The 17,500-nt window shown below is 36.2% G+C and overlaps 1 protein-coding gene across 22 annotated transcripts in view; it reads left to right on the forward strand.

Annotated features, from left to right (window-relative positions):
- Nucleotides 1-17,500, forward strand: part of HDAC4 (histone deacetylase 4) — a 441,670-nt gene that overhangs the window by 177,047 nt on the left and 247,123 nt on the right. For 3 of the 22 annotated variants that reach the window (XM_067111685.1, XM_067111688.1, XM_067111691.1), the window contains exon 1: nucleotides 9,709-10,269. The exons of 14 other annotated variants lie outside the window; for them this stretch is intronic. In XM_067111685.1, the coding sequence (XP_066967786.1) occupies nucleotides 10,254-10,269 (16 nt within the window). In that variant the 5' untranslated portion in view covers nucleotides 9,709-10,253. Of the gene's footprint in view, nucleotides 1-9,705; nucleotides 10,270-17,500 lie in introns of those variants that run through there. 5 more of the 22 variants (XM_067111686.1, XM_067111679.1, XM_067111681.1 and 2 more) reach the window with 4 other exon arrangements.

Genomic DNA, 17,500 nt, shown 5'->3' on the forward strand with positions numbered 1-17,500 from the left:
CTTACTGGACCTCCGCTCGTATTAACTTTCTTTCATCTTACTTGCCACCCTCTCCTAACAGTTGTTGCACAGTGCAACTGCGAGGTTGTCCTCCTGTTACATGTTTAAAACCTCATTTACTCTCAGTTTCCCTTTGAGCTCTGAATGACCTCATAGGCCCCGGCGCTTGGCCTTTGGCCTAAATTTTATAATCCAATTCCAATAAAAAGATTTATTTTATTGTATTGGAAAACTTTACAGACAGAGACCAGAGCAAATCAGACCTTTTATATATATATATATATATATATATATATATATATATATATATATATATATATATATATATATATGTATGTATATATATATATAGCCGTTTTCAGTGGCGGCACCAGCGGTAATGTTCAATACCATTGGTATTAGTTGCACGTACACGATTGATCTTGATCCATTAGTGAAAAGAGTCTAATACCCATTTGGTGTAGCTTACTTTGATTACCATTACTCGTCTATACAACCTGCCATTATATGACATTAACAACCTCTTTTCAAAGCTTAATTAAAGTTCATGATCTGTATGTAATTTTGTGGTCGTGATATTGCAGCAGGTTATGTAACGATAATGATGGATCTTTTACGTGTTTATGACAGGTTTATCGCAAGATTGTAAATTCTTATTTTATTTATGTGTTGTTGTAAAACACCCTGTTTTATCTAAGTATGCAATATATATATATATATATATATATATATATATATATATATATATATATATATATATATATATATATATATATATATATATATATATATATATATATATATATATATATATATATAAATATATATAAAACCACGCTATATATTTTCGGTATCCGCTAGAAAGAAACCACGCCTAGTGACATGGTAGTTGTCAACATACTTATTTCTAGAGAAATTGACGCTTGGTATGTAAATTACTTTCTTACGAGACAGTGTAATGCTTAAATGACTTCTGGAGATGTGGAACGTTTCTGGGTTTGTAACAAACTAGTTTATTACAAACTCGGGTCGTCAGAATATTTTATTTGGAGGCGTTTAGCTCCTAGGTCCGTTCAAGCATACATAAAAGAGTGGTATTTTCACTAAACGTTTGTCATGAGAAAATGTAGTTTTCACCTGATAAAACCATTGCCTAAATTACTTGTAAAAGTTAGTACAATACTTTTTTCTTTTAATTCGAAAATTAGATCAAATTTAGAAGGTGTAGCTCGTGCCTCAGGCTTCATTGAGAAGCCGTTACTGAAGATGTTTGGTGGGAAGTGTGAGTTCTGTCTTCGTTGGGTGAACCGGTAGAGCTGCGGACTGTCACACGACGGACCGGAGTTCAGTTCCCCCGGCCGGCTGATGAAGAGTTAGAGGAATTTATTTCTGGAGATAGAAATTCATTTCTCGCTATAATGTGGTTCGGATTCCACAATAAGCTGTAGGTCCCGTTGCTAAGTAACCAATTGGTTCTTAGCCACGTAAAATAAGTCTAATCCTTCGGGCCAGCCCTAGGAGAGCTGTTAATCAGCTCAGTGGTCTGGTAAAACTAAACTATACTTAACTTTTTGCCCTTCTGCTATATAGGCTTAATGAAATATCATAAGGTCTTAGCTGTTGTCCATACTTATGGTACAAATACCCTCCTTGCCCGCATGTTGTCAGTGTAGGGTTAGCTATTGTCCATACTTGTGGTACAAATACCCTCCTTGCCCGTATGTTGTCAGTGAAGGGTTAGCTATTGTCCGTACTTGTGGTACAAATACCCTCCTTGCCCGTATGTTGTCAGTGCAGGGTTAGCTATCGTCCATACTTGTGGTACAAATACCCTCCTTGCCCGCATTTTGTCAGTGTAGGGTTTTCAAGTGGACATTTTGTGTGTCCCAGCATACAAAATTTACCTTGCAAAAATCGGCATTATTTTTCGAACTGATTGCGGGAATTTTACTCTTCTTCGTTTTTCTCTGAGGTTTTATTTGTTGTTTATGGGTACTTGTCTAACAGGCAACGCACCTGGTAGATAATTTGGAGACCGTTTTATGAATTCTGTATCTAACATTTGTTATTGATCTCGTGTGTAGGTGGATTTCTAAATACTGATTACACCTGGAATGCTTTAGTTTTCTTTTTGCAATTTCCGTGATCAGAATCTGAGAATCGTCTTATATTTGCATAGACTAAATAGAGCTTCATAAAAAAAAATTACTGAATGAAATTTACTTATTTAGTAAACGTTCTAAACCTTGTACATTTTGCCAAATTTTTGTAGCACTAGTGAATTGAAAAAGACTTCAGTGATAGATGTTATATAATATTAATATTGCTTTAATCTGCTCTCTCCGTGCAATGTGCCGAAAATGGTTAGATATGCATAGGTAAGCAGTTAACGATACAGATAAACAAACAAGGGGAAAGATGGTAAAGAACGCAATAAAATTGAGCTGGCTTGGAATGAAGCTTTCCATAGGTTCATTACCAAGAGATATTATTATTATTATTATTATTATTATTATTATTATTATTATTATTATTATTATTATTATTATTATATAAACCAAGGGGCCAAACCGAGAACGGAACCCAGCACAGAAAAGGATATCGAGAAGTGAAAAATAAACTGTGAAAACGAAATCAAAAAGAAAAACAAATAAGATGAAAAATAAAACGAATAAGGTAAATAACTTGTGAACTGTGAAAAGAGAGACGTATGTCAGCCAGCTCTACAAAAGCGCAGTTGCGCCAATTTGAATCTGAAGTTCCAGAGTCAAAGCACAGGATTAGGAAGATCATTCCATAATTTGGTCACTAGGAAAAATACTAATGGGAACTGCGTGTTACTGCACCTCTCGGAAGAAAGGCCAAGACTGTTAGGATTAACTGCATATCTGGTATTGGATGGTATTTTCTGGGATGGCCTGAATGCAAAAGATGACCAGAATTATACAGCACGCACAGTTTGATGAGTGAACGACGGTGCCAGAGATTAATATCAAGATCATTGATGAGGAATTTAATCAAATTCATGTTTTTGCCAACAGCTCAAGATGCTACTAGTAAGTTGCCACAGACCAAATAGCGGAACCATATTCAAAACACAAAAGAATGAAAGACTTACCACATTTCTTCAGGATAGACACGTCTCCAAAAATCTTGAAGGGCTATTCCAGTGTACTGATTTTTTTATGTGCATCTGAAGAAGAGATACACGATATGCTTCCTAAATGCAAATGTGCCATCAAGAATGACACCTAAAAATTTTAAGCGAGTGGCATGCAGTTAAAAACACTCAATGAAAAGTTCTGGAGGTGGGAGGAAGGTTTTTTGTAGTTCCAATACCCTTGACTGCTAATAATACTTTGATTTTGTTAGGTTTAACTTCTTCCCAAAATAATTTGCACCATGTTCGAGTTTAAGCTGGATCTCAGCTAAGAATTGAGGAACCACAGGTTCATGCTCGGGAGCAGAGATCGGTGCGAAGAGAAAGCATCATCTGCATAAGCAATAAGCTTGTTTTCAAGGTCAAACCACATGTCGCACGAAGATCATATAAAAAGTTTTGGGCCAAGATTATTACCCTTGGGAACAGCAGAGATTACATTCTTGTCGTCACTGTAGTGCCCATCATTAGTTCTTCATTGGAGGGGTGGGTAGAGCTCTCGGCTAGCACGCTGTTGGCCCAGCGTTCGACTCTCCGACCGGCCAATGAAGAATTAGAGGAATTTATTTCTGGTGATAGAAATTCATTTCTCGTCATAATGTGGTTCGGATTCCACAATAAGCTGTAGGTCCCGTTGCTAGGTAACCAGTTGGTTCTTAGCCCTTAAAATAAATCTAATCCTTCAGGCCAGCCCTAGGAGAGCTGTTAATCAGCTCAGTGGTCTGGTTAAACTAAGATATACTTAACTTAGTGCCGATCATTAACTAATCACGTCAATCTAAGAGTTAAAGATTCAGTGGTAATACTAAGAAACGGTCATTGAACTCCCATATGTCTGAGTTTGAAAGCAAGGGCCTCATGATTAAAAAAAAAAAAAAGGAGTATAATAAGAACCCAGGCCTCTGAAAAATTCAGACTACGATTTAGGGAACATGATTACCGTCAGCATAGGGTTCAGACGATTTTGCAAAATACGATCAATAACTTCAGATAATATTGGAGTTATAGAAAGTAACGGTAATCATCAGGGCTAGGGTTGCCCCAACCGCATTTAACCAATGGATTAACTACCCAGTCTTCAGCGAGGGCACAAAAACCCCTTTTAGCTCCTAATAATAGAGATAAATTAGTTCCATGAGTGAAACCCAATATCCTTGCAAATTGGCTCATCATCATTACATCGACAAAGGTTTTAATTGAGGAAACTGAAGGTAAAGCAAGTTGTATAGAGACATACACATCTGACAGATCGGTCTCTATCTATCGAGACTGGCCGTAACTACACCAGATGTCTATTTCAGGAGCTGGAAGGTCGCGATACCAGAAAGGTCCCCCGTCCATGGAGGTTTTGGTTCCCTTGGTAATAAACCTCCTCTCTTTCAGCCATTCAACTTGCGCTGCTAAACATAGATCCGGAGGAGGGCTAAAAATATTAATAATTCGAGAAGTCGTAAGCCGGAGGGAGATAATTGCCCGTTGGGATGGGAAGGTGGGGAAAGAACGCGGGTAATAGGAGGGTAAGAGGGGGAGGGAAGCTCGCTACCGGTTGGTGTGCAGAGGAGAGAGAAATGGCAGAAGAATGGCATAAAGTAAATAAAATATAGCCTTTGTTAACAATATCCTGCAGCTGTGTCTTAAGAATGCTACTATAACCGGCCTGCTAGAGGTCTTGGCTGAAGAGAGAGAGAGTTAACTGATCGGTTATTTTGACTCCAAAATAGAACAGATTTTCTTCCCAGTTATTACTCAGATCACCCTGGAAGATGGTGTCTATTTTTTAACAGTTTATTTATAATTTTTCTTCAAGGAATAATCCAGTGGGAAGTTACAACTTGGTTCACTGACTCGTATCTTCCATTTTTACGTGTGTTTTATTTCAGTATTACGTCGTCTTCCCTTTTGTAAGTGTTATTTGAAGATCTTTTCGCCGACGTTACAGACAAGAGCCTATTCATCTCTCTTAGAATATGATATTGAACTTCTTTTATATATTTTTTATTCAATTTTTTTTCTTTCTCTGTGTTAACAGCCTCCCGAGGGCTTACAAACCGGTTGAGCAGATGGGTGACTTCGGATCTCCACCAGTAGTATACTTAAAGCTCCTGTTACAGATTCTGCTACTGTGTGATGATGCTGTGGAGTGTGATGCAAAATGAGATCATATATATTGTATATATACAGTGTATATGTATATATATATATATATATATATATATATATATATATATATATATACACACAAACATACATACACATTGTCACATACACATACGCATATATATACACAATCTAGTTCTGCCCTGGATGTACATGTGTGTGTGGGTTTGCATAATTTAACACAGCATGATATAGTATAAATATAAGTAGTGCACTGGACTTGAATGTGCGTATGCTTCAGCACAGGAGGACTCTTAATAGATTTTTTTTTTTTACTATGCAGTTTTAAAAACGAGGCAAACCTGTATGTTGCAGGTTGGATATGTAGGGAACCCTTTACATACCTCAACACGCACGCAGACGCCTGCACACAGATTTTTACTGTAGATTCACGTGTAGATCTACAGGTGAAATCTGAGAGAGAGACGCGGATATTAGGATGTTGGGTTTTCTTGTATGCTTTAATCTACTGACAGAATCTCTTGTTGCAACAAATTTACTGCTAACATTGTAACGCAGAAACATACATTTCAAAATCAAGATTATTCCACTCAACACAAACTCAGACTTTCCCAGGATTTCCACGGAAAAAATCTCTCTCTCTCTCTGTGGAAGTTTGTACTTCTCCAGATGAGCCGCTACTTTTCCTGGAATCCGACGTCACAGTATTTCTTCTTCAGAGAATTACCGAATATACCCGATTCCTTGGCCAACGCATTAATGTTGTATATCATTGTTCATCCTTTTTCGCTGTTTCTGTTTAGCTCCTTGTTTTGTGTACTTTTTATTTTTGCCAGTCTCTTAATTTTGTTTCATCCTCTTCCTAAGGTTTAAATCGGAAATAAAATTATACTAAAATGCAAGACTTTTCCAAGCTAACACCAAATAGAAAGAAAAAAGAAGGGACCCATTTGAAAGCAAAACAAATCAAAGATTTCTTATTAGTCCTGTTAAGACTCTGATATTACGTAGAACCTTGACTAGCTCCTCCCCAGAATTACGCAAAATCTGTGGCTTATAATGCAAACATCGGCTTTCCCAGGGTCCACTTACACTATACGTGGGTCCTGGGCTGTCTACAGCACTGGCGGATTGACTTAACGAAGTGAAAGCATGACAGAAAGATAAAATGAAAAAATATGAGATCAATTTCATTTCATTCAGTATAATTATGTATCTCTTCTTTTACTAACTAAATACTCGTTTTTCTTGATATTTTTTTCCAAACAGAAATTTCTGCTAGTCCCCTTGAAGTCTTTTATTGGGGTTTCGTAGGAGAATGTTCTCGTCAAAATTATAATAATCATAACAATGAAGACTAGACTCCATAAACATTTTCGATAAAGTTGTTAAAATGTTTAAAAGAAAGCTTATGAAAGATTGCTGCTCTCAGTATCATTCTGGAAATGATATCTACATACTTGTATTGTTTCTGTGAAATGTAGCTGCGGTCAATGAAAATGACTTTGTCGCTAACATCTTAATTTGAAAACTTGCTGTTTTTTGTTTTTACAATGAACGCTTTATTCTATTCCACCACTTGTCTCTCTCTCTCTCTCTCTCTCTCTCTCTCTCTCTCTCTCTCTCTCTCATGACCTGAGAAATCTTTTTTTTTTTATGCTTTTTATCGGAGAATCATTTCTGGGGTAGACCTGAGAAATTGATTAAAGACTCGATTTTTTTTTACATTCACTTGTAGAATTGTGCTCTCTACATTATCTCTCTCTCTTTATCTCTCTCTTTCAGACATCCATGGTTTCATGGTTCAGTCCCGGTCTGCTGCCAGCCAGTCGACTCAGTTGAGAATAGGTTCTAGCATTAGCTGGGTTGAAGGAAAAGGTCATGAAGCTAGCAACCTCATTATTAAAAACTTGATGAGAGCCGGAAGATTCTACCCGTCTGGCGCTAGCCTATAAAATGCATGAGGTGATTGATTAAAGACTATATATATATATATATATATATATATTTTTTTTTATTTATATATATTCACTTAACGCCCTAGGAAACAAAGTATGTTCCTGCTCTTTGGTCTTTTTCTCTCATTTTCAACTCAACAAAAATTTCATCTCACTCTCAGACATCTCTATCTCTCTATATCTCTCTCTATATATATATATATATATATATATATATATATATATATTATATATATATATATATATCTATATATCTATATATATATATATATATATATATAATCACCCCATGCATTTTCCATAAACACAGATAGGGTAGCGCCAGACGGGTAGACTTATCCATGGTTCAGTCCCTTCAACCCTGCTAATGCCAGAACCAGTCGACTGAGTTGAGAATAGACCGTTCCATGGATAAGTCTGCATTAGCTGGGTTGAAGGAAAGAGAGAGAGAGAGAGAGAGAGAGAGAGAGAGAGAGAGAGAGAGAGAGAGAGCAACCTCATTGTAAAAAAAAAAATTAAATCAAACTTGATGAGAGCCAGAAATGGAAATTCCCGATAAAAAGTTCATAATGTAATAAATTCATAATCGCGTTAGATTTCTCAGGTCATGATTCTCCCAGCAAAAAAAAAAAGAGAGAGAGAGAGAGAGAGAGAGAGAGAGAGAGAGAGAGAGAGAGAGAGAGAGGAGACAATCTGTAGAATAAAGTTTATGGAAAAAAACAGCATGAATTAAGATTATATATATATTTCATAGAAACAATATATATAGATATCAATATATATATATATATATATATATATATATATATATATATATATATATATATATATGCTTATAACATGTCTGCTATTTCAAGTGATTTTTCGTTTGCATGGCATGAAATTTTGTTGTGTAGTTGAAAATGTTTAATACACATCTTGAGAAAAACGACCAAAGAACGGGAACATACTTTGTTTCCTAGGGCGTTACTTATGCCGCACCCTGTATATATATATATATATATATATATATATATATATATATATATATATATATATATATATATATATATATATATATATATATCTCCAGTGTCTTGTTTCAGATTTTGTAGTTCTTCATTTGTGTACATGAATACAAGGCAGTGCATGGCCCTAGGAAAAAAAATATGTTGCCGTTCTTTGGTCGTTTTTCTCGAGATGTGTATTTCTGTCTGCCTATCTTTTTTTTTGTAACTCCATTGACTACCTTTCTATCTCTTCTTGCTTGCTGTCGTATTGAACCTATCTTTTGCATCCGTCTGTACATGAGAGTAATCTATCTAAATTTATCTGTCAGTTTTCGTAGGTAAAATCAGTATGGCTCCCTCTCGTTTCATGTTACTGGTTCTCTCTCTCTCTCTCTCTCTCTCTCTCTCACAAATCCTTCTATTTTCGGGACACCGGAATGTATTTTTAACCGAATAGCTATTTTGCATGTTCAGTTTGCAGCTTAATGCGTACGCGCCAGAGCACGTATTCATCACTTATCAGAACTAATTCGAGAAAGTGACTGTCATTACTTTGAAGCACGTGTTCATTTGATACACTTTTATGCTTAGTTTTTTCTTCAGTCTCGCGAAATACTTCCCAGTGTTTGGAAGAGCTTCATTTTTATATATAGATAAGAAACTATCAGCTGTCGATGAAAAGGCTTATATATTGTATGCAATGTGTGTATACGAATGCATACATGGATCTATATCCGTTGAAGTTCTTTCTTTCATGGAAGGCGAGTGAAAGAATTATTGACTGTTCTGTTATTGATTACCACACAAGAGGCGAGAGTTGACAGAACATACTGTTTAGTATACAGTATAAGGTTATGCGTCATTATTTAATAATTAAACACAGAGTTATGAATAAGTATATTAGCTGAAGTTTGTTTACATTCGGCCAGCTTCCCATAATAGCAACACTGTGGAGGTACACAGTGGTGCCACATAGTGTTGTCTTATCCTAGTTTGCGTCGACGGCGTTATTATGAAATAACGTCTTTTTCTGCGCTGTATGACGCAGAAATAAGTTTATTTAACTGTAGTTCACTCTCTCAATAAGGAAGGTAAATTAGACAAGTTTTAGAAGTTTACGAAGCTACGGTAAGGTCAAATGGAGATTGGGGTTTATAAAAAATCTCGTGGCCCAAGTGTTCGCTTTGGACGTGGCAACGGCGTAGCCTTGGTGTAAGTGGGCAGGCGATTGGTTGGCGCTGGTCACGTGGTACTAGGCACACTGGCCCACCCTTGCTGATAACTTTATTTATTTGTATATTGTTTATACTTGCTTACAATATACAATACATGGAATAATATTAAAATTGACGATAGCGAATAAAAAATTCGGGGTTGCGTACGGTGCTGGGGCGTGTCTGTTGTGCCATGGCTTGCGAGGTAGAACGGAGAGTTGCCTCTAGTGGAATATGGCATCTTTATCCCTTGCCACTGGAGAAACACCAGAGTAAGAGAGCAGCGATAAGTTAACGGTGGGATTGGTTCACTTTGGACGTACATTCTGTTTCTTTGCGCTTTTCATTTATCTGATTTTATGTATTCCACCAAGTGTTTAAGTATGGTTATACAGTGATTGTTATTGTGAGCCAGTGGTGTAGACTGCGACTCAGTAACCTTAATAAATTGGTCTCTTATAAAAAAGTATTTGGTACCTCGTACAACTCGCACGATTCGGTACCCAACACTAGTGTTGTCAGTGATAATAAAAGTGGTGGAGCCTTAAACCCTCCCTCTTCCGTAATTTTGCAATCCCGTTTTTGCAATTTCCTTTATTTCATGTGTCACTCGTAATTGGTGTGTGAGCTTAAATTAGGAAGGAGCCATTTCCCCAATGACCTAATCGTAGTCACAAGTCGAAGCCTAGTACTATCGCTTTCGACTACTATGACGGTTCATGTGTTCGCTCTGGCGAAGGATCATGATGATATTAGTATTATGATGGGTGTTACCGTGGATGTTACCCGGTTCTAATGCTATTATGTGCCCAACATGCCCCAGAACTTAGGTGAGTAGGTTACACCATTGCTTGGAAGAAAAATTCTCTCTCTCTCTCTCTCTCTCTCTCTCTCTCTCTCTCTCTCTCTCTCTCTCTCTCTCTCAAGCAACATTACATGTGCTGCTGCTCCGTATTCGTCATAACAATGCGAACTACAGTCATGGACTCCCCCTTTCGTCCTCTTTTGAGCGGTTAATATTTCATGCCTGCATGCATGCCGGGTTGTGCACGCGTGTGCGTTTTCAAGTACAGCCGAGGATTATCGTATGTGAGGTTAGGTGTACATGGACGCTGTTCTTTACCTCCTTATCTCCCCAAGGCAACCGCAGATATCATGCCGTGCTGTTAATACACTTGGCTTATATTTCTCGCTGGCTTTTTAATACGTATATGAGCAGCCTATATGCAGAGATTTATTTATAATTTCTCTTGCTTACTTTCGTAAACACACACACACACACACACACACACACACACACACACACACACACACACACACACACACACACACACACACACACATATATATATATGTGTGTGTGTGTGTGTGAGAGAGAGAGAGAGAGAGAGAGAGAGAGAGAGAGAGAGAGAGAGAGAGAGAGGGCAAGGGGCAGTTTTAAGATTATAATTATCAGCTATTATATATTATATTAATTTTCTAAATATTGTTCACTTTAGTGTAGCTGTAACCATAATAGCTTCTTCATTTATTCTTCGGTGTTTATTTTGGGATGTGGGAGGGGTCCTCTGATGCTCACGAGAAGATGGCGTTTAAGTTTGTGGTCGTTGCTAAAGAGCGCGCTCTTGTACAAGCTCCCATACACGTGCTTACATTGGTGTGTTGTGCATACTGATTGTTTGTTTGTGCACTGTATATTGTTTATGTATATATGTATGTGTATATCTATACACACACAAGCATCTACATAAATATATACATCAACAAATGTTTGTGTATTTTGTGTGTATCGTGAACCTTTTTCAAGTAGGGTATTATCCAGTTGTATGTGCTTATGCTATTATGTACACCTCTTCATAAACTTGTACAACATGTGAACAGTTACGTTTTAGATGGCTTGGTAATTGTGTGACGTAAACAAAAAATAAAATGTGAGAGTGCGTCGTTATGATATACATGTATTATAGCGTTACGTGTCCGGAACCATTTTCCCTTATGGAGATAAACAAATTTGTACGACTACAAAGTACTTTGAATTACTTTGAAAGCTACTGTATATCCTTTGCAATGCTTTGAAAGCTATATTATCTTAATAAATGTTAGCAATAATGCATAGGCCTATACCATGAATGTACACAAAAAAAAGTTTTAATTGCAAGTCTACTGCAAAATGGTTTTCGAATCTTACGAAATTTCCTCTTCGCTTGCTTTCGTTCGCTGAAGTGATGTTAAGGGGATCTAGTGTCCTTTATCCGTCACACAAGGAAATGGACAATCTTGTCGACGGAGTAATTAGTTATTTTGAGCTATAATGAAGACATGATAATCACGCTGAATGACACCACTTTGAAACGTTGCAGTAAATATGTGGCTGTGGTGAGTGAAAGGTGTTACGGCATTTTCATTTTCAATTTAAGTGTACGAGGTGGGAGCACTGATAGTGTATACTAACAGTGTATAATATTAAAACTTGGCACTGAGGTGGAGTATCAGATTTTATTCTAAGAATATAATCAGGGTTTTATATGTAGAGAAAATGTGTGGAATTGATTGCCAAAAATGTGACTCATGGTTTTTTTTTAGTTTAAAATTGGGTACCAACCTTACTAACTCTTGCTGTATATGCTTTGAAAAACATTCGAAACTTTGCTCCAAGAGAGTACTCTTATGAGCAATCGTTATCGATTGTCAGAACGATTTTATTTTATTTTATTTTATTTTGCCTTGTATTGCATAGCACTTAAATTTCGAAATTTCTCGGTGTGTAACAAGTAATCGAAAGTTTGGAGTTGAATTTGAAGGTTTCCAGAATTGAAAAGTGTATGGCATTCATTTTGGGGATTATTAATGCTCCATAACGTGTTTGATTGAGTTTACGGGTCTTCTAACTTAGAACTATTCCTTTGTATGTCTAGATACCTGTTGATGAATTACAGAGCATCTACGTATACGTATATGTAGGATTATAAAATGTCGAACTTTTGCTTTAAGTTTTTCAAGCTTTTGAAAAGTGAATCGAAATTGGATCAAATTAAGTTTTGGATGTGAATGGCGTCCAGTTTCTAGATTTTAGGCATTAGAATTATGTAATGTTAAATCTTAACAATTATGGGCTTTTAAAATGCAGTGCGTTAAAATGTTACCAAATGTTTTGAATGTTAAAAGGCTGTGACATTGAGTTCAAACTTTTCTAACCCTGAAAATGTATAACAGTGAGTTTTAAGATTCTAGGCGATGAAAATGGATAGCGTCAAGTTTAAGAATTATTAGTATTGGAAAATGTATAAGCATAACTGAATTTCAAAATATAAAGATGAAATACCTTTGGATCTCAATATTTCTAGTATTGCTCATTTGTAGGCTACTCACTGCTTTTGCATAATGAAGTATCATTAAAAATGTACCTAATAATAATTCTCTTTAAGTGAATACTTAAACTGTGATACTAACACGTCTTGTAGTGACTTTGATCATCAGGACAGTGGAAATGAATATTATGAAAGTCGTAGACAAATTGTACTAGACACCTTTTGTGTCGTGCCAAAGAAAACAACAACTAATTTTGCAAAAATATGTAACTCACGCAGTTTAAATGTGCAATTCTGAAGTTCATTTAAAAGGCATAAGTCTTTTTAAAGTAATGATTTAGAGATTAAGAAACCTGTTGCAGGAACTAATTAATGCAAGAAAATGTGGACTTTGTGAAATCTTTAGCAGCCTTTCACGATTGAAATGTTTGATGCAAGGATTCTTGAAATGCAAATGGTATTTGTACTTGGAAATGTATTGTAAATGAAATTATTTATATTTGCACAGTAGAAGCTGAGGGTGGACATCATGACCATATTTTCGCATTTTCTTATCATTATTTTACTAGTTTTATCCATGACCATTTTTCCACTTCAATATCGTATGACACTTACGGGCTGCTATATGAGCAAGAGACCGTGCTGACATAAAGCCAGCTCGATAAAAAAAAAAGAGGGTGAATAATAAGTATTACCGGCTCCGTGTTTGTCAAAATGAAAAGAGTTTATTATGTTTCATATGAGGGTGATGGCAAATTTAGCCTACATGGCATTTGAATCGGTGTGATATTTTGAGAAACACGTAAAAGATTAGGAAATTTATATTTTACGTGGATATTTGCCTGATTTCTCATAGGAGTTGACCTAAGTGTGTTTATTAACTGACATTGATCCTTAAGTATTGTAGAACCTAGCTGATTCTACCTAGAATCAACGAACGGCAAAATTCATGGTTTTTTTAGTAATTCATAACCAGTGGAAACTTTCATTTAGCCAAAAATGTGTGTATTCACTCCAGTGTATACACACACACATATAGGCTATATATGTTTATATATACGCACACACATATATATACGGTATATACTGTATGGATATCTCAACCTTTGGTTTTTACTCTATGATGGAATCAAGGATGACAGTGAAAATTTTCCTTCTATTCAGAAGTATTATGATATTTGTTTTATTATGAAAGGTAGATGTAGGGGTGAAACTGTTTAATGAAGTATGGGGACGTTGAAAATTTTATTAATTTTTTTCCGAAAACATTTCCTGGAAAATACGACTGATCGTCAACATAGCATTCCGCCCTTATATCTTATCTCAGTCTGGAAGAGATTTAAAACATAGCGCAGTAGTTAGTGCATATGAGACTGCTTTTAGGCAATGAACTTCAGTCTGACCTTTTCTGAAACCACGCTTGCAGTGTTATTGCAACACACATGATTAGTGTCATACCATCTGCGAAGTCTTATCCCCTCGCCTAGGGGAGGAGGAGGAGGTCTTTGTTGCCCAAAGGAAAATGTAGAGAATTCTGAAAAAAATAACTAGTAAGGGGAAGTGGGAATTTCAAGGAATTTCCAGGAACTCGTAATCAGAGTATGGAAGAATAGCAGGAATGTTGCAAGTTGTTTAGTGGAGCGAGAAAGAATATCTAGACAGTGACCATTGGGGCTCAAGGGGATAGCCAGGAAAGTTCTCTGTGCATTAAAAAAAGAAGAAGAAAAAAAACTACCCCGACATTGCCAGACAACAGAACGGCTAAGACAGCATTAGTTACACATTGAAAGCATGTCTGCGAAGTACCGTATGTTCAATACAGAAGTGACTTGCATTTTTTCCAGTTCATCACTATTTTACTTTTATCCATAATCACATTTTGTTTATATCTTTTTAAATCTCTTTTTAGATATTTACCTTGCCTTTTTGCATGGTATTGTCCAATCGGCGTAAATGTAGGCTATACCATAGTCTGTGCTATTTTATACAGTACATTATACACACACACACATATATATATACTGTATACATATACATACATACACACATACATGCATACATATAAATACATACACGCATAGACAAATATATATACATACAAACGTACACACACATGTATATTATTATATAATATATATTATGCGTGTGTATGTGTATGTATGTATGTATATATATATATATATATATATATATATATATATATATATATATATATATATATATATTGTAATTGCAAATAAATGTTGGTGTTTGGAGAATTTTTTGTTGCCACTTTAAGACATTCGACAGGGCCTGAAGCGTCTGACACAAGGTTCTGTTAGCCAAGCATTCTGCCCATGGTTTTACTTTTCTGTAATCTCATTTCAAGCCTTTATCTAATCACGCTATATCTTTTGTTGGTATTGACAGTGCAGCATCTGCTCCCTTTCCCATCTCAAGTAGTGTCCCTCACATTTCCGTTTTCTTAAGCTTATATGAATGACTATACCTTAGCTTAGTCAAATTCAGTTTCTCCTCTTCTAGTTTATACCAGTCTTAATGTCTCCTTCCCACGGAAGTCTGGTTTTTCATTCTGAAATACGATAAATTAAATCCTACTTTTCCGTGTGTCAGCCTTTACGTGTCTTCAAGTTACCTCAGGATTATCTGGATGGAGTCACCTACTTCAGATTGCGAAGTCTACCATTTAAAAAAAATTGAGTTGGTTGTTTAGATGCCGTAAGTTCCTTCCTTCCTTATTAGTTATTGAAGCTTTTTGTTAACCTTATCCGTCTCTGTAAAAAACGTCGTTCTCTTATTTTAGGCCTTCGTCTTTTGTGGGCCTTTTCCGTGGCCTCTTCCACAGCGAGGCGAATTCTCTTCTCGTCTTCTGATGGTACTTTTCCTCTGAACTCAGATGAAAGGCTTACCTCACCAGGAAACGTCACCCGTCAGGCCGCTTTCTCTCATGTCTGCTTTGAGAAAATTTGAGCATTTTTCCGGTTCCATGTTTAAGTAAGCTTTCTGCCCTTCTACTGCTAAGCTTTGGAATTCAGTTTTTGCTCCCGTTGCATACTTCACGGTTTAGGTCCCCCCCATCTCATTTTTATTGTGTAACATTCAGATTTTGTGTTTCGTCACTGATGCCCTGCAATGATGATTTTCCAATATTTTACTTTTCACTAATTGTCTGAATTTACTCAGCATCACAAGACACTTGTCAGTCAAGAATTTGAAATTTAGTAATACGGCTATGCTGTACAGCTACGCGAAGCCTTTCATTGAAGAAATGACTGTTTTAATGTCGTGAAGAAGAGCTTTGTCGTTAGCTGCATCTGTAATATATGTTTTGATGGGTTGAATTAACTCTTTGCAATTTTATGTTGCTATGGGTGAACTTTCAGTACGTTTTGTTCTTGATTATCCTGTGCCCTAAATGTCATTCATACTTAGTTTGCCTCAATTAGAAATGTGGCACACAGCATCCTTTTATTAGATTGTTATTCTACATGGTTTCTCTGATATTGGCATTGAAGGTAGTTAATGTATAGTTATTTTATCCTGTGTGTAAAGTTTAGAATATTTAACGGCTACGGTATTCCCTGTATTGACTTAATTGTGCTTATTTTATAGTAACACTGGTTTGAGGGTTTACCACACGGCGTTGTTTTGCTCTGGGGATGACATTCTGTTCAGTTTCTGCTGAATATGGTATTTGCGTGTCAGTGATTGTGGCACTTGGGAATAGGTTGCTTGTGTTGATGCTTTCGACATTTCGAAAATATGTCCTGTCCCGTTCTTAATTTTTTTCATTTTGAAAACATGCAATTTTTGTTGTTGCATTTAGAATTGATTGTTACTGCCATTCCCTGCTTTATTTTGTTGATAATCTTCCTTACGATTTCTTCCTTGCAATTTTTGTTGTTGCATTTAGAAAGGGTTGTTACTGCCATTCCCTGCCTTATTTTGTTGATAATCTTCCTTACGATTTCTTCCTTGCAATTTTTGTTGTTGCATTTAGAATTGGTTGTTACTCCCATTCCCTGACTTATTTTGTTGATAATCTTGTTTACGATTTCTTAATTTTAATTTTTGTCGCTGCATTTAGAATTGACCGTTACTCCCATTCCCTGCCTTATTTTGTTGATATTCTGATTTACGATTTCTTCCTTGTGCGCTTCTTATGTTGCTAATCCTCTGCCGCTCGGTGTACAAACTCTGTGTGAATATTCTTTACTGTAAAATGTACCGGTTTCTGAATGGGAAACGATCAGAGGTTTAGAGTTAATGATTACAGTATTGATGTTGCATGTCCATCAACTTTGGGAATTCTAGCTGCATATTATTGGGTGTATGCAAAGTCTTTACAATTTTAGTTACTGTATTCTTTAGGAATCTGCATTGTAGGAATTTTCTTCATTATTGCCATTTTTTAACATGGTCCTTTATGTGGTATTGACTAGTATTTTTTTTGTACCCCCATTGATTTGCATGTGTTCTGTTCTTTGGAGCTGTTCTGCAAATTTTTGCTTTGCAGTTACTGACGTCCTGTAACATAGTGGTTTCCAAGTATAGTTTACAATTCCGCAATGATCTAGCAGAGTTGGGCTATATGGATTTGTTGTTATATATTACCATTACGCGGTGCCTGAGCTGAAGTTTTACATCTGTAGCCTTTTGTAATGGAATTTCCCATACATAAAACTTGGAAGTTCAACACCGAAAAATGGCTTTAGTATTAAGAACCCAGGTTAAGCTATATCTATATATATAT

This window comes from Macrobrachium rosenbergii, chromosome 11 (genome assembly GCF_040412425.1).
Source record: "Macrobrachium rosenbergii isolate ZJJX-2024 chromosome 11, ASM4041242v1, whole genome shotgun sequence".
Taxonomy (NCBI): Eukaryota; Metazoa; Arthropoda; class Malacostraca; order Decapoda; family Palaemonidae; genus Macrobrachium; species Macrobrachium rosenbergii.